The following is a 24,706-nucleotide window of genomic DNA, read 5'->3' as shown; positions in this document are numbered from 1 at the left end:
GTTAGATGTCTGGTTGTGGTCAACACGACTCGCTTTCACAAGTAGTAAAACTTTACTCATAAACAGCAGATGTAATGTCTGACAGGAAATCCCACAACCATGTCCCAGTAATCAAAGTGCAGAGTCGATGTAAATATGTCGAGGCGACCTGACCACGCCCTTTTACCATACACTGCCCTTTGGACACTTAATAACCCATATATGGTTTACCTCATAGTTACAAACAAGACGCGTCATAGCTCCTTCCAGACTGTAATGAGGGATTAAATAAAACATTGACAAATACAGAGGCAGATTTTGAAGGATTTTTTATTGGCACAGTTATAGCAGCAATGTGTTCTCATTTATTTTCACCAATGATCCAAAAAAAAATGCTGTTTCGATTTTGGCAGGCTCGGAACGAATAGTTACTAAATGTTACAGCGAATTCAGCTGTCATTGTGAGGACACTTTGAGCTCAGTTGCGAGTGATTGTCGGCACAGTTGCGTAAAGTGCATGTGGACACAACATCGGAAAAGTGAAACAGAATACTTAATCTGAGATCTGCTTTGGTTGCTGCCTTGTTGCTACATTCTTAGTGGTTTAGTCTGAACATACTTGCTGTTTATAAATAGATGTAGTAGTGTAAGTTAATGATGAAGGTTTAAGGTGATGACATTGACAATAACATTTATTTATAACGCTCTTAAATGGTGACAAACTGTACCCAGTGCTCAGTGCTGTAGCAAGTTGTTACATTGTAAATGGTGGTGTTGAAAAAAAAAAAAAAGGTAAAATACTGCGCTTCTCTGCCTTTTTTTTTTTTTTTTTTTTTTTTTTTTTTAAACAGATAAATATGTTAAATACATTCTATGGAAGTCTTTTCAAAGGGCAGCGTCTACAACCACCAAGCGGATTTACAGAGACAAATTCTGGTCAATATTGCACACCAGTTTTTTAAAAACCAGTTCTGACGCATCAGCCGCTGAACTCTGCCAACTCCATAGCAGGAATATATTACAACATCCACTCGGGCAAAAGACCAGTCAAGAAAACTTCCCCGCCTCAGTAGAAGGCCGGGTTCGTGTGCTCGATGACGCAGCGTCGACAGTGGCGTCTGACAAACCGCAGAGCCTCCGGCGACACGTCGCAGTCCTGCACGTTGAGAAGCTGCAGCTCGCAGCAGTTTGCAGCCAGAGCTTTGAGTCCTCTGCCCGTGACGCTCTCGCAGGCCCTGAGACTCACTCGCCTCAGGCCTTGGCAGTACATGGCTAGCTGCTCCAGCCCGCTGTCGGAAACGAGCGGGCACTTACCCACGTCCAGGGACTTGAGTTTAGGGCAGCTCCTTGCTAAGTGGCTCAAGCCGTGGTCTGTCAGCCCTTCACAACCCCTAGCGTTTAAGTAGCGCAGTCTCGGGCAGTAACGAGCCACATAGCGCATGCCCACATCCGTGATGCGGGTGCAGTGGGCCACACTTAAGTAGCGCAGGCAGCCTTCCAAACGTGCGACCTCTCTCAGGCCAAAATCGCCAACCAAGCGGCAGTCACTGAGGCTAAGCTCCCTTATAGACGGGCAGTGGAGAGCCAGGTGGCGCAGGGCCTCATCAGTCAGTCTGGTGCAGCGCCTCAGATACAGATGTGTCAGTCGGGGGCAGTGGGAGGCGATGGTTCGCAAGCCCTCGTCCTCGAGGGAGAAACAATCGGTCATGTCCAGGAAGTGGATGGAGATCTGCTGGCCGTGGAGAGGCGACAGCTGGAGCGAGGCCTCCTGGGTGAGGCTGATACATGTGACCTTGGAGCAGCCTGGAAGGAAGAGGAGGCAGAGGTTGTCAGCTCAAACTCGTCATTTGTTCAGAGTAGACAAGTCAACAGTTTTTCAGCTCTGTCAAAAAAACGTTGGAAGACACAGCTGCTTCACATTTATCACACCGACCATTCAGAAAGCTATGTCCTGTCTGCTTTAAACTCTAAATAATCTGTATAATATCTCCACTGTGAAGCACAGCAGCCTGAGTTAGATGTAATACGTGCAGAATTTCCTCTTTGGATTAATGTCACTGCACCACAACTCAGCAAAGAAACACTGTCTGAGGAAATCTCCAACTAAAAGTCTGCAACACACATAAAGTCAGACTGCTAAGGTGCTACATTATCCTCAGATAGAAAAAAAAAGGTTTGTTGAGCATGGACAAAGCATGTTGCTCCCCATCATCACTTTAATTAAAAGCATATGGAGGGGGGGAGGGGGGGGGGCCTTTCAAGACAATTTTGTTTTTTGTGGAATTATCTCAATTATATGAACTGACACATGAGGGCGCCAAAGTCAAGCTTGCAGTATTTGACAACGACAATGTTTAAGTAGCCTACATACAATTCCCAAAAGGTACTAATATGGGGCCCATTTAAGGGGGTTAAAAAAAAAAAATCAACGACTTATGTCTTTACCAGTTACATTTATATATCTGATTTTCTGCCTTTCGAATACAAACCACAAGTCTATTTTTTTTTTTTAACCAAAAAGGCTTCCAGGTACTAATGATACAGATGTTGCTCTGCCACTGGACTCCTGTCCAAGTCAATGTTATTTGTGTCACTTCCTTAATGACAGCAGCAGACTGCTCTGCTTACTCACATCGAGGTAAGTATTTTTCTCTCTTTCTCTTTCTCTCTCTTGGCAGAGCTTCTCCCGCTCCTCTAATGATTTTACCAGCTTAAGTAGAAAAGACTGAGGTTGATCCAGAGTAGACACTTCTTTGTAAAACTGAGTGAGGCTACCAATTAAGGCAAGTTCGCTTTGAGTTTTTCAAAAAGATTGTGTGTGTGTTTTATTACCTGAGAGGTTCAGGTGTTCCAGGCTGGGGCAGCGGGACACCACCTCGAACACAGCGTCGTTAGAGATGTTATAACATCCAGAAACCTCCAGGCGTCGCAGCTCCGGGCAGCACTGAGCGACCACATGCAGCCCGCGGTCAGTGAGCCTCTTGCACCCGTTCACCACCACCGTCTCCAGGGTCAGGCACACGTTCGGGGTGTCCTGGCACAGCCGGTGGGTCAGCACCCTGATGGCACGATCAGCGTGCAGCAGCTCTCCCGTGAGCCGCACGGTGCCCCACAACCTCGGGTCCCACGCCAGGTTGTACCAGCGGCGACAAACACGGGCGCAGCGGCAAAGCTGATTGGTGGGGAGATGGGAGAAGATCTGCAGGAGGGCGTGGTCGGGGAGGAGGTCGATGGGGGCCAGATGGTGGGTTTTCGACTGGCGGGAGCGTGTGTGAGTGCCGGGGTGAGGGTGGACGACGGCGACGGTTTCAGCGAGCGCTGAGGAGGAGGAGGAGGAGTTGGTCTCATGGCCGTTGCTGGAGAGGGCGGGTGAGGAGAGGGAGGAGGACTTGGATGGAAGGATAAGACCGGGGCTGGGGGTGCTCAGAGTCCGTGTGCTGGAGTCCAAACCTGAGGAAAAGGACAAGAAGCATGAGGACAAATATGTCGAAAAGAGACAATCGACAAAGACAGAGTAACTGACTGAAGACCAAAATAAGTCCTGAAAAATGCTTTCACTTTCAGTCGATTTAGTACACTTAAGAATCCGACTCATCTTTCGTTACCATCAAACCTCTCTTCCTACAACATGCCTGAAATGATTTACCAATTTTATCGAACTTAAACCTGCCCTTATCTCCCCCGGATTGGGCAAAGAACTGTGAAATCACGATTTATGAAGACCAGATTAGAGGTCTTGTCAGTCTTGCACAGAGCTTCTAGTCTTCTTGTTAATCTAGTCCTTGTTTTACAAGTGTAGGTAAATTGGTTCATAAGTGAGACCAACAGTCTAATCACGTGATCATGAAAAGGAAAAGTCTGTGAAAATGCCCCCTCTTAAATGAAGAATAAAGGTCTCATAAATATGATGGTGGATTTTAAACCACATGAAGGCCTTTAGGTCTAAAACTTGTTCAGAACTCAAAGTGTGACTCAGAATCAGCCCTTTTGCAGAATCTTTCAATCTAAACCTAAAATGTTGGAAACCATCTGTATCCATGCAGAGACGACCGCTATCAAAGCAAAATTCCACAGAAGAAACTTTCTTTTTTTCTTTTTTTTTTTTTTTAGTACAATCAATGCCGTTGAATGCATTCCAGGAATAAATTTGCAATGAAAAAGTAATTTCCTTTCCTGCTGTTCTTTCCTTTAATCTGACTCATGCACTTTTCATTCCCTACGTTTCCCTGAATTACTTTTGACAACTTAAAAAAAAAACATGCCCTCAATGACTGTAACATCATCTGCGAACAGCTATTGGTGATTCTGTTAGTAGGGAAGGGAAAGGTTTCCATCCCAGACAAAAAAACAAAAAAAAAACAGCTCAAAGGGGCACTCAGATGATTTATTATTACACTTTGACAGCTGGGTGACTCACATGAGAGATTCTTAAAAAGGGGCAGATGTATTTAGAGGGAAACCTAATTTGCCATGTTTTAAAGTGCAAACACTGACATGCGACATGATATCATTAGAGATGATGGATACAAATACCAGTATTGAAAATGACTTTGATTACTCCTCAGATGAAGTACTTGAAGAGATTACAAGAGATTACATTTAGATGATTGCAGAAAAAACACCGACATGTGGCTCACAATATGGTGAGAATATAATATAAGAGGTGGTACAATGTCAGCAAATTTGGGATGTTTACACAAAGACAATGGAGGAATACCACTTTGGAAACAACATGCTTTTTTGCTGCTTTCTTTTACTATTCTATGATGATTTTTTTGCTGTATGGCTCGTCCACCAAATACTAAACTTTACCCTCTATGTTAAAGATCTCTAGACTATATCTTTTTTTTGGGAAGAACACACTGTCACCTTAAATTTGTTGGATGTTTCTGAAAGTTAGAAGAAATGTCAAAAAGCTAATACAATGCGTCACAAAGAGGAGGTTTCATCCTGATGGTTCCATCACCACACCAGGTTTTATCATCAATGAAGAGGAGTTTCCATGGATCTCGTTATCATGTTTTAGGATGTTAGGGGAAAAAATGTGTCACATTTATCTTCCTGGCTTCAGAGAGCAGTCGCAGGGCCTCCTCATCAGATGAACTCTGAGGCTTTCAAGTGTCCAGCTGAGGAGTTTGGTGCTGGAGCCGACAATGTTAAGTTAGCACTGTGTAAACACTGAGGCATTCCAGACAGATGTGTGCTGATTGCTGCCACATCTGAAGATGCAGCTGTGAGAAATTGCTGGCTGGATATCATCAACATGGCGTGAGACAGTGGAGCCCTTCACCTTGTAAGACAGGGCGTGATTGATGATCCCAGTGTTACCCATCACATCGGGACACTGAGGGCTCTTCTCTGATGCTATCTGTGTCTCTACGTCACCCCTGTCCATTCTCAAAGAATTCATTTGGATTGAGTCACCACTAAAAGCATTTTAAGGAGTCACAAGTATGATGTCACCAACAGCTTTGAGCCTGAAATGTATCATCTTTCAAAAAATGATCAGAGGAATGTGAAGATAAAAAAAAATAACCTTCATCGAGTGTGCAAGCTGTTTTTGAGTGAAGACTAATCCAAAAATGTGGACTTTGAAATTGGCAATTGTTCAAGAAGGAAGACCACTGTCTAAATATTGGTCAAAAGAATCCATTTTAGAGAGTATAGTCTTAACTAGGGATGTTACTAGCGACCAATTTCTCTATAAATGAAACAGAAAATTAAAATTTCAGACACCTCAACAAATCTTAAGGTAAGAAAACACCAAGAAAGCGGTCATAAATGAGCAGAATTAATGTGATCATTGCTAAACAGTGTCCTAAACCATATTGCTTGTAGCATATTTAACTGCTGTTTCAAACAGTCCATCACACTGCGGGTATAAGACGTCAAATTGGGTTGGAGAGTCCTACAATGCCAGTGATAGCACGCCCACTGGATGTGGTTGCACATTGCTCTTGTTGAGTTGTAACCTGCCCTGCTCCTACGTGATGCCATCCATCCACTGTGTTGGTTTACCTCCAGGCAGTAGAGCTACAGCCCCAACTAGTGGCAGGGGGCTGCATTACAGCTTAGACACAACATTTAGCCAACGTAGTGGGCCTACATTACTGTAACTAAAATATTAGTAATTAGTGTAATCCCCAAACTTACTCTTTTTGTACAGTGACCTGTGATAACTTCTGTTATGATTTGGCTCTACATAAATAAAAATGTATTGAATTGTTTCGCTCATTAGCATTTAAAAACTAGTGGGAAAAAAACAACTATTGCCCCTTTCCGTCACAAAAACCTTTCTTTGTGAACCTTTTTGAGAACGCAATTGCATACCTTTAATTGTAGAAAAATATTTTTTTTGTTTGTTTTCTGAGCTGAAGTGTCTTTCCTAAAAAAGTTCCTGATCCTCCTTTTATACATGCATGAATAATAAATGTGGGACTTCTTGTACAGTTAGTGATCTTTTATAATTATGCAGCATTAATCTAAGTATTAACATAATACTGAAGAGCATTTCTAGTATCAGTTATGTGGGATGATGCTTTAGGAGCGACTGTCAGCTGGTTGTATCGTATATGTCAGCATCTCCATGAAAAATGGACAGCATCCTGCCTGTCATGTAAATCTGTGTGCAGGGACTGACATCTGGGCAGTGACAGCGTCCTTACGACTGTCTTCTGAATCTGTATTCCAGACTTTGGCTCGATCCACCTCTGATGACATCCGCAGACTTATCATCATGGGAACATGTCAAACCATTCACGGCTACTTTAAAACTCTCTCTTGTGTGCCTTAAACTTCTCACTCGTATATGAATTCAAGCAAATCGACATTCCTGGTGTCCAAAAATGTGCTGAATGATGAAAAAATCTACCTCAAACTTCATTAATTCAGCTTACTGGAGGATATATTGGGATTTAATGCTTTCATTGAATACTGTTGACCCAAGTTTGGGCTGAATGCATCATATTGTAGTGGGTGGTCTGTCTATGATTAGTAAAACATTGAAAGTGTGGGATTATTTTCTCATGGTCATCTAGCTTATCTTGGCATTTAAACCCATGGCTTAATCAGAGGATTTCATGTCTGAGGTAATTTTAAACACCTCATCTATTTAGAATTTCACACACCTGTCCAAATATGTCACGAACATATTGGTGCAGGGAGTTTTATGTTGATTCAAGTACTCTGTAAATATTGCAAGATTCCTGAGTTAATACCCAGTGGCGGCGTGAACCACACATCTCGAAAACCGAGCTTCGCAAACAACTGGAATTTTGTTTGCTTTTTCTAGCCGATCCTTTTCAATTTTTCAATTCAATTAGAAGAAAACTAATGACCTGAGCTCATTTATCAGGTATCAATCCTGTGGCATCATTCCTAAAAGATTTACACAATGATTGAATCATAACATTACGGAGAAGATCAGATTTTCCACCGAGCAGTATGCAGCCATGACTGGGACATATTTCTTGAGTCATTGCTATTAATGCATGATTCAGGCATTTCTTTACCGTCCAAGTCTGATCCACTCTGATGGAATCTGCACACAGGAGGCAAAATCATTCACCACTTGCTTATAGGAGCGACTTCCAAATGGTGTATTTTACATATGTCTCTGATCAGAACAGTGCTTTTAGCCAGAAGAAACACAGTGCTACTAATTAGACTACACCCATCGACTTCCCTTCTCACACTTCCAAACAGCTGGTGGGAAAAGTTAAATGAAGACAGCTTTAAAGTTAGAGCGGAATTTAGAAAAGATAGCACCTGGGTCTCTTTTAAGATCATCTAGGTGTTGTGTTTCTGTTTTTCTGGCCGAGTAAGGCAGTACATTTTGCACAATCACCATCAACCATGAACTCAATAACACTGTAAATGTTGACTAGATACCAAAATATTCCCATTTCTTTTCAAATCTTGACATTTGGCTTTGTTCAGACTGCAGAGAAATTAGATTTGTTTCTCAAATCAGATGCATATAAAACAGATTATCCGCATTGTTATTTCCAGATTTTTTTGCGTGAAGACACTACTTAAAGGGATACTTCGCCCGTTTGCTCTAAGCTTTGTATCATTAGCTTTGTATCAGGAGAAGGAGGTTTGACTGTCCCGCAGCAGCAGCCAGAGGTGATGGAGTTTTTTCAAACCGACAGTCAAAGGAAGGGCCTTTTGGTTGAATCTGATTCCCGACACTGATGTGCTTGGACAATCAAAAAACCTTTTTTAAGACATTGATATATATTGCAGGATCAGGGATTTTTATTTAAAAGATGTGACTCGACTCAAGACAAGACAGGACAGGATAAGTTACAGGACACACAGTAAAATGGATAGCAGTATCAATAGGCTCAAATGTTATTGATGTTTAAAAAAAAGAAAAATCAGAAACAGGTCCTTGTGGAACCGGGTTTCGATGTCAATCTCTAGCCTTGAGTTGGTTCTTTTACAGACTTAATGTGCAACTCTAAAGAAACAGACATGAGAATATGATATGGATGAAACCACGATATCTTCACAACCTTCAAATCAATTAAAGTACTGTCAGTCATCAAAACATGATCCTATTATGAACTTCTGATAGAACAGAAACTCCAGATTAAGATAGTGGGTAGATCAAGATTTAATTGAAAATGTGGACAGTTGCAAATACTGGCCTACCTGCAGTATGAAAGAAAAAACTTTCTTAAACTCTCAGTTACTGTTGAAATCTACCGAAGTCAACCAGTGGTGTCGTGTTTTATATCTCTGAATCGCTGCAAGCCTATCATTAAAAGAACAAATACCATGCAGCTGTTAAACTGCTCTTGGAGGCAGTGTAAGTGCAGATGGTGGATTCAGTTTGGTTTTGGAAATCAAAGGAGAAAGAGTGGAACATCTGGTCTTTACCCTGGACAAAGAACGACGGAGCAGTGGTGAAAATGAAAGACAAACTCATGCATTTTGAATGTGCGCATAGCCACAGCAAGGCATACTTGGCTGAAATCATTTAGCCACTAATACCCAAAATCTACGCTGATCTGCAGCAGTGCCGCAGCAGGATCCCATTAACAACGACTTAGCCGTACTTCTGAGTCACATCTGGATTGTGCTTTGATACCCGAGAGTAAATCAATCGAAGTGATCACTGCAGAGACAAGATGCCTGTGGGATGAAGAGGCGCAGCTGGAAGTTCAGAGTGATGTCGCCTTAATGACGAAAAACCTGATGAACTTTGAGAGAAGAAGAACCGCAGAGAAACCGATTCAAGGGAGTCATTTGAGGGCCTCTTAAAGAAAATAGGGGGGGAAGAGGAGAAGAAAAAAAAGGGGAAGATAAGTTGGCAAAAGCGTCTGCAGACTTTACCAGAGACGGAGACAAGTGCACAGGCAGGGTCAATCCTGACTGAGACACAGTCCGGTCATAAACCAAAGCTATAGGGATTCTTTTCAGGCCCTTGCAGTGCTGCGAAGCTCTGCTAAGACCCTGTCTGGAACTTGCAGGATTATTACCGCTGCATCTGGCAGGACGGACCACTCCATTACCTCAACGCCATTAGCTCTGCGACATGTTCCTGCTCTGCAAGCCTCGACGTGCTCCTCCCTGCCAAGGCAGCGACAGGCCAGTGCGGCGCATATGAGGGAATCACAGGCGCTCATTTTCTACTCATAAGCAAGGAAATCAAATCCAGATCCATGCAAGATGGGCGAAATGTAAAAAAAAAAGAAAAAAAAAAAAAGAGAAGAAGTATCTGTTCATAGAAGCAACCAGGCAGCTTGGATTCGACTGGAAGAGAAATTGATTTATCAGCACTAAAGGATTACGTGCTCCAGTTTTTTAAAGGGAAACATCCGACTGAGAAAACTCCTGGGATAAGAAACATCTGTCTGTCTTGGGTTTTATTGAATACATGGAAGTTGATATTACGGTACAGTGTGGCGGCTGGGCTATCAGCAGAGCCTTCACTACAGGAAGGTGTTGCGTCACTGGACAACTGAAAGACAATAGGGCCTTCTGGTTCCTTTACAATGTGCACACTTGGACAGGAAACAGACTCCTTAGCTCCACACAACCCCCACAGCTCCACCTCTTCTGGACCGTGGCTGCTCTCACACTTACTTAGTCTTGAGATCATTTTTTCTTTGAAACTTGTGCAACCCACGGATTCGGCCTGGGAGCACGACGGTCTCACCCCCCCCCCCCCCACAAACACGATGGATTTCCTCAAGGGAGTCGTCAGCCTCTTAAAGCCGCTCCGTCAGTTCAAAAGACACAAACGTCGGCCACAATCTGCCCTCGTCACATTATAAATCCTCCACTGAGGAGGACAGCAGACGCTCGGATGTCTTTAAGCCAAATTTAAAGGCGTGCGCTACTCAAAGCTGCTCCTTCAAAAAGTGAGCAATTGTGTGAGTCCATTCATCACTACCTCCAGAACACAGATGACAGTTCAGTCTCCAAGAGCCATTTGGCATCAAGCACACCGATTCCCAACCTTTGGCAAATCACTGACATTCAAGATGATGTCATTTGTTACAGGTTGTTAAACCAGGATGTTAAAGATGGGGCGACAGAGTGTGCCTGAAATGCCTTTCTACAGTTGATCCTTCTTGGCAGCAGGATGTAGGGGGTTGGAGTGTGGAGTGACAGTCGATTGAAATGACTGGGGAGGGTAACGCTGGCTACGCACATCATACACAAGAGGAGCTGCACGTCAGGCAGGAATGGAAAAGAGAGAGTGCTGGCCTGAACGGTTGATTTGGTTGTGATGAGGAGCAAATGTAATGAGATCATGTGGTTGAAGAAACAGAACAGAGGGAACATTTTGTGGTTACAACCTACAGACGAAAAAAAAGAAAAAGGTTCCACTTAACTTTAAAAAAAAAAGAAAAAGAGGTTGTTTTGTCTGAAATGGTAAAAGAACATTACCTGAGAGAGAGAAACTCTTCAGACCACTGTGAATATAATTACTACTGACTAAGGTAGGGTGTGGTAACTTCAAAGAAATAGTATGAAACTTCTTGAGGGAAAAAGACTAAACTGCTTTTATTGCTGAGTGTTATAAGCTGTAAGCTAAATGTGAAGTGTGACGACCCTGCTGGTTCCTTGTTGTTTTGCTGTCCTCTGTTTCAGGGGCCAGTGGGTGTGGCTGTGTGTGATCCTGGATTGAGAACACCTGGGACCGGTTTTCTGGGCCCAGAAGAGCTGGCCCCACTTCCTCCTTGGTGAGAGATTTGGAGAAAGAGATTGGGGGGAGAGAGGCCGTTCCCAAATGCTCCGTATGATTTGGTTTAAATAGGTGTCGTGTAAATAAACTTATTTGTATGGTTGAGCGTAACTAACTTGTCTCAGGTTTTGAGCTGGCAGTGACAGAAGCTACAAGCTGCAAGGGACTAGCTTAAGATAGCATCAGACTTGAGGCAGAGAGACACAGCTAGCCTGGCTAAATCCACATAAAAAAAAAAAAAAGCCTAACGGGCACTGATGACCGAGGGGTTATAGGTCGTACCCCATGTATCGAGGCTATAGTCCTCCAAGTGGGCGGCCCAGATTCGAGTCCAGCCTGTGGCTCCATTTCTACTTGTCATTCATCACTCTCTCTCTCTCCCTGATTTCTTACTCTATCCAATGAAAAAAAAGTGAAATTGTAAATGATAAATTCTGGGTTTTTTTCTGCTTAAAGATAAAAGTACACGTATTTGAAATGGTTAATGGTTCTTTATATGTTTTCTTCATTGACATAAGATGACGTCCATGTGCCCTTTTTCCTCTCTGTGAAAGAGCCAGGTGTTAAGTGTAGCCTCAAAGTCAAAGTCACTCCTGGTTGTTTAAAAACCCCAACGGCTCAGATTACCCAACACGGACCCCTTCAAGAACACCGTCTACATTTTCCCCTCATTTCGTACCATTGCAGCTTCAGCCACAACTGACACTTCCATGCTTACGTAATGAAACAAAAAAAAAAAAAAAACCCACAGAGTGAAGAGAGGGGAGGGGGGAGTCCAATGTGTCAGTTCAGCTGGTTCACAACAGCGGCCATGTTGCCACATAAAAGACCCCGAGCCCCAGGTGTATCTCAGTAAAAACATCCCTCGCAGGCCAAATTCATACAGTGAGCAAAGCGTGCATTTCAGGCCAGGTGGCGTCTTTCCCAACTCCTGTCAAACACGCTGCTGTAGTAGAGTTGAAAAATGTGACCCTGTTGAAAAAAAATGGCACAGGCATTCAAAACAGCAGGCCCGGCGCTTCCTCCCTCAAAAGACAGAACGACAAGACGAAGCAGTGATCAGAGAAGAGTTACGAGACGTAGTTCCCTCAACTGCCTTTCCTTTCCCTCCCCTCCTCCTCGTCCCCATCCTTCGCTTAAACTGCTTTTACTTGTTTTCTGTTTTCTTTTTTCGCCGCCTTGTTCTGTGCTTTTTCGCTCAGATTTCCTGGCTCTCGGCGGGAGAGGAAGGGGGAGGAGCGGGGACAGCTGATGGAGAAAACCTGGGGAAAATAGCATTGGCGTTCTTTGCCTCTCTGTTCTTTATTTATTCTAGGTAGACAGTTTCCAAACGAGGATTAGATTTAAAAGCACTGATATCTCTCTTTGCGGTGGCTTTAAGGCTTCTTGAGAAAGTGCTGGAACGAGCGCAGGATGCTACTTTGTGTCCAAAGTGAAAGTCAAATGGTGAACAGATTTTTCTTTTTCTCGAGGCTGTGGATTTTTTTGGCCTTAAAAAAAGAACAATCTATCCTCTAATCGTCCATAATGAACTCCATCACCTGACAAACACTTCCCACCAAAGACAGATGCTTCTTCTTCTTCAGCGCAAACCTCCACACCTGTGTGAGAACTTCTTTCAAAGATGAAGAGCAGCAGAACAAATGTGGCGTTCAGTTTTTGCAAAGATAGATTTGTCACACGGGCTCAAAGTTTGTTGGCTTAAAAGACATACAGCAGAAATGACCCCTGATGAATGATATCAGTAAGGTTTGCAACACAAGTGGAGGATAACAACTTAAATCTTCTTCCAGTGCCGTAAATGTCCCAACAGAAATGACACACACACAAATATCTCAATGCAGCCTCTCTGCTTTTGGCACGGCAAAAATCAACATGGAAACACTATACATCTGCCTGAGTAAACACGAGCGAACGGGTCATCAGCACATGAGGTTGCTTTGCAGATGAAGTGTGAGGAATTTGTTGCCTTTGGGAGGGCAAAGAAATATTAACACGGTGGAGACAGCGGCTTTTCTGGAGGGGCTGTTTAGACTGCACAGCTGACCCTTAACGCTCTTACAGCACAAAGGTGGGAGTAAGGTGACATCAGAATGATCTATATTAGCAGTGTGTATTGCTGTTGTATTATTAAATTAGAGTTTGGAACATCGTTATTATCCAGTCAAAACATACTTTGTTATTAGCCATATTGAAACCACCCGTGTGAATGTGCAGAGAGTTAAAAACCACCATTTTGCTCTAATTTAGATCTTTGTTTTCAGATTTGATTATTGATTATTATTGATGGTGGTCACCCTCCCTGACCCCTGCCGCTTTAGCAGGGGTGTGTCCAGGGGGATGGCATGGGGCCCCCTTGAAATCTGGTTTTGGCCACCCCAGGTGACACCCCAAAATCCAAATCTGGGATAATAATCAGAAACGGGACTTATGTGCTAATCAACAATTCTGGCTGTTTTTAACAGGCTAATGGTAGTATAGTTATAAAGAAATACTTTGCACATCCATTACAATTTCAAAGGAAAAACTTGTTTACACTGTCTAACTTGCAATGTAATAAAATGTTTTTTTTGCAAGTTAGACAGCGTTCATGACTTTGCATGTAATTGACTGTGTGCTAACAATTGTGACTTTGCACGTACAGTACATCTTTGTTTTTGAGTCCCTAAAGAATCAAGCTGAGAAGATCTGCAATTTAAAACTGTGTTTCTTACATATCATTTGTGGGGATAGGAAGGGTAAAAAAAATGTAATTCAGAGTGCCCACAAATGTCATGCCACCCCTGCAGAAGTCAACGCCCCAGGTGGGCCCCCTCAAGTTAAAAAAAGTCTCGGCACGCCCCTGCCCTTTCAACATCGTTACATGGGAGGACAAGTTTGACAAAAAGAAACATGGTTCGGGTTTAACTGCACTGCGGAGTGTTTTGGATCATTCATTTCACCTCTGATATGTTTTCTTTATGAGAAACTGTCAGTGAAAAAAATATGCAATTGGAGGATACATTTATGATGTTCACTTTTTACTAAAAAGAAAGCAGGATGACTTTTTTTTTTGGTTGGAAAAAAAACACTACTTAGAGAAAGGAGGAGGTGCAGCTTTGTCCACAGGGGTCGACAAAATCAACACAAACTGAAAGTTCCTTAGGGCAGCTTTAAGCAGCTTTTCTCTGTTTCATTGGTTCCTCACAGACAAAGAGGATGTTTGTTCATTGTTTCCACCATTCCCTGTCTATCCTCTACCTCCTGATACCATTATAAAGCCTACTTCTTTACCACTATTAACACCTCTCTGAGTCTGAGTTTCATCAGTGACAAACGCTGAGCAAACAGTCTTAAAAAGTTTTTTTTTTTTTTTTAAGTTAGAGCAAATGTGTGGATGTGTTTTGAGTTTAGTTCCTGCCATGTCTCAGTCACATTCCTCCTGTACCCTGAGTCCGGCTGTGCCAAAGCAAACCCTTGAGGCCCCGACAGGGTCACAGTGAGACCCCCTGCTGGGAGATACTCAGTTTCATCCCGCAGGAAGGATTTACTGTCCAGGACTGTGCCGTTCAGTCTGCAGCTAATAAGCAACCCAACTGGGTCAATCCACCACAAGCCCGTCTCAATAATAAATGAAAACAGAGACACGTTGTCAAAACTCGCCAGATGACTACCCGCCTTGGTTTGTTTTTCAGGACGAGAAGGAGTGTAACTTCCTAATGCAGATTTTGTGGGAACACATACTGGATCGGTGAAGCATGACAGGCTGTGGCCTACTTTCCATTTGTGTGCTGATAATAGGGCGGGACAATAATTCAATACTATGATTTATTGAGTTAAAACAAGCCAATACATGAAGTTTTGAGAGGATTTGCAGAGATTCTTTTGTTGGACAAAAACAGTTTTGGTTAGAGTTTGTTCGGTCTCCATCCAGCCTGGTTTGAATCTTTAACGCAGAGCTTTAGAGGAAGGTCAAGTTTGGTTTTGATGGAGGAAATAATTGTATTTCTCAAAAATGACATGTTGAATCCATTGCACTCTTACCTAAGTCGATACTCTTTACCAATTTCTCCAATACAACCTTGAAGAGAATGAACAGGAGGGCCCTGCAGGTTAGTACCAATGTGTAAGGGTTGTGGTCCTCCAGGCGGGCGGCCTCCTGTTTTGAATCTGTCTTATGACCGCATTCTCACATTTCATTCCCCACTCTCTCTCGTCTTGATTTCTGACTCTATCCAGTGTCCTACAGATGAATAAAACAATTCAAAGCCCCCACCCCAAAAAAAAAAAAAGTATGAACAGCAGCTAATGATGGCTAATGCCAGCTAACATTAGTTACACCTAGGGATACATTTAACATCAGCAATTAAAAATCACAAGGAAACATGCAGCTGAACAACTTTGCGGAGGTTGTTTTGAATCCTAACGTTACCATGACCTGCAAACTTTTTTGGGGGGGGCTTCTTGTATCTGGACAAGAAGCTAACTCTGTTTTGGTCCATTATGATCTCCATACATTTTTGCTTTTTGATCATCACCAATCTATTTGTAATTGTCTGAAACAGGTTACTTCCAACATGTACGTTGACTGTTTTTGTCTGAATATGTGTTACCAAGTCAATTTCTTGGTTTACTTCGCAGATTGATATAGTGTTGTGTGTTGACATTACCAAGAGCTATCTCCTTAAATTAACTAACTAAATAACTAGCTCACTGACTTAAAACCTAAAAAAACTAATTAACTAAGTGACTGACTACCCGAACCTACTTAACAGTGGCATTACTGTGGCCTCAGGAAACTTTATAGGCCCCCTGAATCCCCTCAGTGTGTGGTGGGGAAACAGCCCAGACTGCTTCCTGATTAGTTTAGTGGACCACAGGACGAGGTGGGGAAGGACCGTGTGATCTGCCACTGTGCGAGTGTGTGTGGACGCTGGTATGCATGTGTGTGTATTTGCGTATGTGTCTTTTTAAGGAGGGGGGATTTGACTGTGGCCGTGGCGGTTCCAGACCATGTAATTTACTCCCACTTAGCGTGGAGAAAAAAACTAACAATTTCAGACATAACACGGGAGGGAAATTATGGTGGGGAAGCTGCTGGACTCGGTCTATACTCTTGTCTATATATTTCTAAATGCACAGGTTGTTCTCCAAGCAGACACATTCAGGACGATTATCAATTCTCCAAAAATAGTCTGGCTGCACTTCCTGCGGCTTCTAACAGACACATCCGAGTGAGTCAGCATTTCCAGGGAAGTGGAATGAGCAAACGGCCTTGTCCTAATGCAGACTCACGGGATTGCAGTACATCCCGCTCTATACTTAGCGAGGTTAATCAGCGAATTAACCTCGCTAAAACAAACTAATTGACTCACATCTTGCATGAAACCAAACATGCATCTGACGTCTCGTGAGGAGTTCTTTGTTCCCTCTCTGATTTGACTTTGTTCTCTCTCCCGAGAAACGCCGTGAAATCTTCGGCTGACTGACGGCCATAAACACAGGCTGGAGCTCGGATCTGTTTTCTTGTGGGCAGCTCCAAACCACAAGAATACTACATTCATCATGCCAGAGCAAATTTAAGATTGGTGATGACAATGCATGAGAAGAACATGGGGTTCAGAGTATATAAGTGTTTGAGTGTGCAAAACAGACGGTGAGTCACTCGACGACTCGGAGAGACCACAGCAAGACAGGTAGTCTATCAAGTATTCTTGGGGGGAGTTTGAAAAGCTTTTTGGATCTGATTGTTTTTATAATTTATACTATCCAATTCTTTCAACATTTCATGCAAAGTGAGATATGCTCCAAAAACCTGTAAAGCTATCTGCTAAGGAACCTGGGCAAAGACTTGTATAAAAGCTGTTAAACATTACTTTTTGGTTTTAAAATGTTTAAAAATGCATTTTTCTACACTTTATCAATAACAACTGATGAGATTACCATGATTTACTTGAAAGCAACAGACAATCAGCTAAGCTATACAGAGGACTTTAGCGTCTTTCAGCTCATTGTTTTGTAATTATCATTTTGATAATATCACAGCTCTTATCAATCTTTCTTCCAGCCACATTAGTTCGATGTTATCAGTGGAAAAAGCTTGATTGAACCCATTACTTGCTACCTGAAAGCTCCTAACAGTAGATAGTAGAAGTTAGCAACTAGCTAGTTAAGTATTCCTCATAATATTTAAACATAGACTAAAAAAAAGAATGCTAATGCTGTGAGCTAATCAGATGCTCTTTGTCTTTTGGATTCCAAAAAAAGCAGCTGTAGACTCGGTCACCTCTCAACCAGAAGGCTCCCAGCTTAAATGAGTCTTCTGGGAACATCGCTAGTTGTTATACACCAATGTTGTGCTTTGAGCATGTTGCACGCCCACCTAGTGGCCACAGCATTTTACAAACACAATTTAAAAAGGAGATGACATCACCACAGCGACTTCTACAAGAAGTACAAATGTTTGTACCCTTCCAAATTGTAAGTAAACTGCAGCAATGACTTTTGGGATAAAGTTACATCTAAACAATCACACACAATAAGAGACTAAAATATGAGAACAGCTTTTAAAAAAAAAAAGATGACTCCATAGCAATTGTGGTGGGCGAGGTGTGGGTGGGTTTGTTTGGTTTAAAATGATGTCAAATGATTTTTGGTAAGTAAACTTAAGTGTTAAGGGATACTGATTTGGGTTAACCCTGTGGGCAGGTTTTGCTCGGTCAGCAAGTTTTTTTTTTTTTTTTACAAACATAAAAGAATGAACTGGAAAACTTGTTTGCTTGCGACCATTTTGGACTTGATGATTTCATGGATATACAAATGTCACAACAGACTTTTGGTGGGAGAAAAGTTTGACTTCAAGGGTTTTTTAAAGACAGTATGGCTGTTTCTCTGGATTTTGTTCACTTTTTGGAGATTTTTTTCGCACACTTTTCAGATAAAAAGCGTTCGATTGTTCCAAACGTGTCAGACCTTTCTGCCCTAAAGACAGCTGATAAAAGGAGGCTTTCAAAGTCAACTATTTACAGTAGTAACCTCGACACTCCTGACAGGGTGGAAAGGGAGGGAGCCACAGAGCTGCATGGCATGGAGTAACAACAGCGTCTGGGCAGAAGGTGAAGATCTCCTCTCCCAGATTTCACTCCCTACACTTCTGTCTCCATCTAAATCCCTCTCGCCCTCCTCTCCTGGGCTCACGTACTCTACCTCCCTCCCTGGCAGCGCTTTGAGCCTGATACGACCACAGTTTAGATAAGCATTCTTCCACAATGAGAAGCCAGAAGCACTTTATTTTTTTTCTTCTTCTTCTGCTACTCAAACAAAGCCTTAGAAATGCCTTTGGTTTCTGCGTTCTGATGGGAGCCGAGAGTTTGTTTTCAATTTAGGGGTTATCCCAGGAACACGCAGGTTTTCTCTCCCAAAATAGGCAGAACAGAGTGGATGAGGAGGGAAAAGAAGGAGGAGGAGGAGGAGGAGGAGGAGGAGGAGAAGAAGGCGAGGGGAGGGGAGTTTGGTTAATGAGCACCAGATGCCTTACCTTCGGTGGTAGCCACATTCTTTGGAGCTTTGGTTGGTGTGTGATCTGTGCTCGAACTTATGTCAGAGGAGATGCTTGAGCTCCCTTTACCTGCAGGGAAGAAAAAAAAACAGAAGAAAGATAACTTCATCATGACGAACTGAAGTTTTAAAAAAAAAATGTAGTTTCTACCTTCTAAACTTTCAATCTATCTTTCCGTGAGAGAGAAATGTCTTGGAAGATTGTCTGGAAGAAATAAGGGCGTCTGCAGTGTGAAATCTAAAGCCCATTTCTCTGTGTTTTCTCGACTTTTATGTTTGCCTTGATTTGAAAGAATCATACGCCTCTCCTGGTTTGTGTGCACAACTGTCCATTTTTTATTCTGGGAGGACAAATAAAGACCCGCCCAGGCTTTATCCCCACAGAAGACAAGTGAGGAATCACTCCTGTACTCGATACAAGCAATCAAACTCTTCAATGAATCAACGCAATTACTTCTGAGGTCGCACTGTCCGTACAACTGCCACATGATTATTAAATAATCATGAATTTACAGCTCTTACTTCATGAGATATCCTTGTATTATTAGATAAGGGTTTGGTTACAGAGATGTTCTTGCGTTTTTTTTGTTTTTTTTGTTGCCTCCACTGGCTGGACTGGCCTGGTGACGCAGGCAGCCTGAAGTTCTTGTTTATGGCGTTTCATTCCTCAGTCAGATCATAAATGCAGCTCTGTGGCTTTTTCCTGAGACTCAAGAATGCAACGTTTTCCCAGCACAACAAGGAGAAGAGGTATTCTCAAACAGTCACAGCCGCATGGAAATCAAACGCAGCCTCCTGAACAGAAAAGACGGATCCCTGAAATACGTAGTAAACACAAAAGTACAAGACTCTGACTCAAACAGCCTATAGGAACCACCTATAGGGTCAAATCTGGACGCTTAAGATTGTGCAATTTCAAAGCTTAGGTTGATGAGTAGTATTTGAGATTGTGTTTACATCTACAACAAAAAATATTTCAAACTACTGCAGCTCATCTGGTAGGTGTATGAACAACATGTTGTGATGACATCACCTGAGCGAGCACATCTGCTACACCCGCTTCATGACTCAGAGTTTCATGAGCATCTTAATGATGAATACTTCTCTAATATCTAAGCTACATGGAAGCAGAAATCATAAAGCCAAGAAGAGACAAGCAGATTTATTGTAATATTTCTCTGGTTACAGCATTATTTTTCCCTCAGCATGAGGAACTCTGCAGGGCTGTTTGTCTGACGCATGTGGATCCGTGCAGGCCGATTGTTTTTGTGTATTCCAGGAAAAAAATGGCAGAAACTTTGAGATAAGCTTCTGCTTCCTGTCTTATTTGCTTACACAAGTGTTGTTGGAGTCTCGGTGCATAGTTGGGACCAGTATGTAATAAGTTGTGGAGTCACACTTGAAAACAGATTTTGGACACAAGAACTGCAGGACTCTGCAAGTTTGTAACAATGAAACACAAAGGCAAGGCAATATTGTCCTTTTTTGAAATGCTAAAACTTTAAATAACGTCCAAACCCGATGCAGTACCCCACTTATGATAGTGACCCCGTTCTTTATTGTATTCATGTAAATCGGAGATTCATGGAATTTCCTGCCAGTTTTTTTTTTTTAAATAAGAATATGCGACTTTTTGATCCAGCAGATGTCGCCCTTGAGCACCAGCATAAAACCAAAACAACTTGCGCTGCATTGTTGTGTTAGCATGCTAATGCTAGCGATCTTTATTATGCTGGTATCTTCACACTGCATGTAAATTTACCTGAAATGAGCGTGATCTAGAAACACAGTTAAGCAGTGAGTACAGTATGTTATTCTTCATTTCTCTAGTCCCTCAATTAAACAACTTTTATACTGGAGGGGAGGAGTCAGCCGGCCGTCCCGGCGATGTAAACAAGCTGTAGATACGGCTCTGAAAACATCACAGAGAGCGGGACTCAGTGGTCACTCTCATTGTAGACAGTCATGACTCACAGTTATTTTCACTGGATAGATTTGATTTCTGCTACATTTAAGTGTGAAAAATTGCATATTCTTCCTTTAAAGATATTTTTTGACAGCTGAAGAGAGACTGGAAAGGTTGGGAGGGGAAAGAGTGGGGGGATGACCTGGAGCAAAGGGCCAAGGCCGGACTTGAACCCACGGCCACTGCAATGAGGACCACAGCCTCTGCACGTGGGGTGCGTGACATTTACCGCTTTGAAACCCCTCGCAAACCTCTACTCCGATGACCTGTAGCGTTCACATTTAAATGCTCCTTTCATCTGATAAATTATACATACAAATAATCAACTTGACTCCTCTTGTTACAGGTTTACTCTATAATCGTTCCACCGACCCCTGCACTTCAAACCAGGGAGCAGGAACTCAAACTGCTGACTCATAAAAGAGATGTTTCAACACGTAAAAGATCCCCGTTTTAATTGTGGGAGTCGGACAGCATCACCTAAACATGTGGCGTTCTGACATCAGCAAAAAGCACAAGCCTGTGTTTGCACTTGTAGTTTGTAGTGTTTGTACGTCTTCACCAAAGGATTGCAACGTTGTCCAGTGTCAGCCCTCTGAAGTTTTTCTAGCGTGCAATAAAAAGGAGAATCATAACCTTGCGAATTACTTATGATGACTTATATGCAGAAATAAAATAAATCTCCATCCCCTGTTTTTTTCCCCACCTGACTGTTCCCATGAGAGTAAAAGAGAGACCAGCTCAGGGAGGAGTCAAATCATTTTAAGGATCTAGCTCGTGTACCTTCACAGTCTGGACTCTTAGGTGGAGCCGATCCACTTGTTATTCCTAACATCATGAGGTTCATTCTGTCCGCTGCAGTTATTGACTTAGGAACACTGGAATGTTATTTGTACAAACATTTCTGCTCCACAGACAGAAGGGATGTGTTCAGGAGGGGACTGACTTTAAGTTTTCTTCTGTGTGTTGGAGATAAGATGGAGAAGACAGGGGTTCAGGGGAGGTTATGAAGTATTATTAGAACTGACTGATTGAAGTCTAACTGTGTAATGAAAGGTGAGTTTGACTGCCCTGCCGAGCTGAAAATCCAGGCTTATAATTCCACGGTCGGAGATGTTATCAATATTTTGGTATGGGAGTCTTTAGATGGGGATTTAGGTTATTATATAACATCACATAAAAAACTTCTTTTGCTGGTTTTCCCCCGGCTTTAAGATGCATTCCAGTTGGGTGAACTAGTTTTCTGAACATATCTGATACATAAATCAGACGGTGAATACCTCAGACTGTAAGATCATTAGCTCCTCATCACTTCTGATTTTTTTCTCCTCTTATAGAATACAATCATCCTAAATGAACCAACATAGTATTTGATTAAGTTGGATTGCTTTTTGTCCCCAATACTGCCATGTTTGTATGACAATCTCTTCCATGTTGTTCCTCTGGCTCCGCCCAGCGCCAACTTATAACAGTCAGCTGCAAGAGAGCAGCTTAAGGTCAAATATACAAACTAAACTCAAAGATCTCTTTCATATCTGTAGAATTTGTTGACTTTTAGGCGTGTCTGCTTTAATAAACCATCTAGGACTGAGTTTTTTTTAAATAAGAACAATTGTTCTCCGGCCTATAAGCAGAAAATGCTGCACATATAATCAACAATAGGGGAAGGGAATGTGGACAAAAATGTCTGGAATTGGCTGTTATCAAGATCAGAATGACCGAGTGAGCGCCCACAAACTCTCCTGTCCTTTTGACCCACCTCCATCAAACCTTCAGTAGATAGATCTTTAAAAAAAAAAGGCCTATCAGATTTATTTGAAATGGAAAAAGTTCAGTGTGGACCTCACAAGGTACGAAACATGTGACAGAACAAAGGCAACGGACAAAAGTAACATTTTTAAAAAGCACTTCATAGACTTTTTGATGTTTCTTTTTTTTTTCCAGGCACTCGTCTGTGACTCAGAGACCCACTTCTGGTTCCCGACCCACCAGTTAAGAACCAGTGACCTAATGAACCCTGTGCACTGCTAGCTCAGCTGTTGATATGTAGGGTTTTCTTTAATTTAAACTGACTGTATAACTGACATACAATACAGTGTTATAAAAGATAAGATATGATGCTGTATGATAGAATACGACACAACAGGATACGATATGACATGAAACAATAAGATAAGATATGATATGATTTGAAACAATGCCATGAGAAATTATACGACGCTATAAGATACAACACACTTTATTCTACCAATTATGACATTTGTCTTGGACTCCAGTGCTACATTTGTTTAACTGCCTCGACAGAAGAATCAATGCTGATACCTGTAAAAAGTTATAACTTACAAAACACCATGCCTGTATTTGAATATGAAAAGTAAAATGAATCAAAAACAGGCTCTTTAAAGGTTACTATTTTCAGATAAAAATGTGGGTCACAAATCTAGAAATGTGCCTTTTAAATGCTTTTTTATATCAACATCAAATGTTAAAGTTGTTCAGTTTGAAACAGCTCATTTGGTTTAAATATGGCCACCAGATGTCTCTTTCTCTGTCATATGAAGAAGAAGAATATGAACTCTGCACAGCTTTAAAAAGCATGAAAAAGTTGGACATGTAAGGTCAAACGTTGTTATCAGATAAATGTGAACACGTATCGTCTGAATTTGAAGATTTTTGAACGTCGACTGGTATGAGTTTAAGTACACAAAGAGAGAGAGGGAAAACTAAGTGTGTTAAAGATAAAGGGGTTTTTGTGGTATTTAAAAAGAGAGCGCACTTATGTTGAGACAAACTCGTGGAAACTTACATTAAGAATAAGGGAAACGTATCGCTAAACAGAGGCAGCACAGTTACTTCAGTAGAGTCTAGTTTGATTGAAAAAGACTTCCCTCTTAGTGGGGTCCATATACAACGTGTTTTAAAAGTCGTAAAGAGAGCACTTACCCTCGCTTCCATACAGTTTTCCATTGTTCGCACCCATTTTAAAGAATACATAATCTATCCACAAGACTCGTGTAATCAAAAAGAGTTAAATTCCAGAGAGAAAAAAGGGCAGACTTTCCCTAAAGAGAGGCTAGACAGGCAGAGGTCTGTGCAGGGCCGCTAGCTCTGACTCCAAATAGTTAATCCAGATGTTGAAGAGAGGACGCCTCAGCATTACGCAAAAAACCGAGAATCCAGCGGTGCAGACTTTCCTATTTTCTGAACATCCACAGATTAAAAACTCATAAAGTTGTAGGCATTTAAAAAAAAAAAATGAAAATAAAATGAAAAGTTATCCAAATTGGAGGAGTTGGGAGAAAAGTTTGGTGAACGGAGTGCAGCTGTTTCTGAGGCTGAAGTGAGGACTGAATGTCAGGCGAGTGAGAGAGGACGCGCAGCTCTCTCCTCCTCTGGAGCTGGATTTAAAGAGACCGCAGACCAGAGAGGCAGAGAGGTGGACACATTTAAAGAAAGATGAGCTACAGACAGGACAAATGTGACGAGTAACTCTAAAATCACAGCATAGGTTGTTGTTTTTTTTAGCCTTTTTGCACATGAAGGTTACCTCTTCTTTGTATTTTGTTTTGGAAATAAGAGTCCTTTTGTCATTGGTCGAAACAAAATGTGTCTGTAGCTTTAACGTGACAGAATGGAAACAGGAACATTAAGTTAATAACTTCACAGACTGTCAAAATCCAAGTTAAATTGTTGAACTCATTTTGTTTTATCGATGAACAATGTCTTGTTGTTTGGAGCTCTTACGTATTGTGTTGTTTACTTGTTTGTGCTGACGTAATAGGCTATTTCCATTAATGTTTGCACTTAAAAAAAAGTAACATTATTTGCAAGTATGCAAGGTTGGTAGATTTATATTTACACTAACAAACGTTTGTAGTCAAAGCTTATATAATATTAATGTAAGGACAAAGTAAACAAACAAACAAAAAAGAAAATCTTATCAGCCTCCACCAACAACTAAACATCAAAAATGAAGAAGAAAACATTGTTACATTTCAAAATAAAAGGATTCAAAGAGGTTT

At 41.9% G+C, this 24,706-nt stretch overlaps 1 protein-coding gene across 1 annotated transcript; it reads right to left on the bottom strand.

Moving 5' to 3' along the window:
• Positions 1-291: 291 nt before the first annotated feature.
• On the bottom strand, positions 292-24,056 carry si:dkey-192l18.9 (F-box/LRR-repeat protein 7). Its single transcript, XM_020633670.3, has 4 exons — positions 23,628-24,056; positions 18,699-18,788; positions 2,812-3,429; positions 292-1,782 (listed from the first exon to the last, which is right to left on the bottom strand). The coding sequence occupies exons 1-4, from the start codon at positions 23,662-23,664 to the stop codon at positions 1,046-1,048; spliced, it is 1,482 nt and encodes a 493-aa protein (XP_020489326.2). The 5' UTR covers positions 23,665-24,056; the 3' UTR covers positions 292-1,045.
• Positions 24,057-24,706: the final 650 nt, after the last annotated feature.

Source organism: Labrus bergylta, chromosome 20 (genome assembly GCF_963930695.1).
Source record: "Labrus bergylta chromosome 20, fLabBer1.1, whole genome shotgun sequence".
Classification (NCBI taxonomy): domain Eukaryota; kingdom Metazoa; phylum Chordata; class Actinopteri; order Labriformes; family Labridae; genus Labrus; species Labrus bergylta.
This window is presented reverse-complemented; position numbering and strand designations above follow the sequence as displayed.

Excerpts from the sequence above, each read along its gene's own strand:
- si:dkey-192l18.9 (XM_020633670.3), bottom strand. The coding sequence starts at position 23,664 with ATGGGTGCGAACAATGGAAAACTGTATGGAAGCGAGG. Across the intron at positions 18,789-23,627 it reads AAAACTGTATGGAAGCGAGG|GTAAAGGGAGCTCAAGCATC; the intron begins GTAAGTGCTCTC and ends TCTTCCCTGCAG. Across the intron at positions 3,430-18,698 it reads GAATGTGGCTACCACCGAAG|GTTTGGACTCCAGCACACGG; the intron begins GTAAGGCATCTG and ends CCTTTTCCTCAG.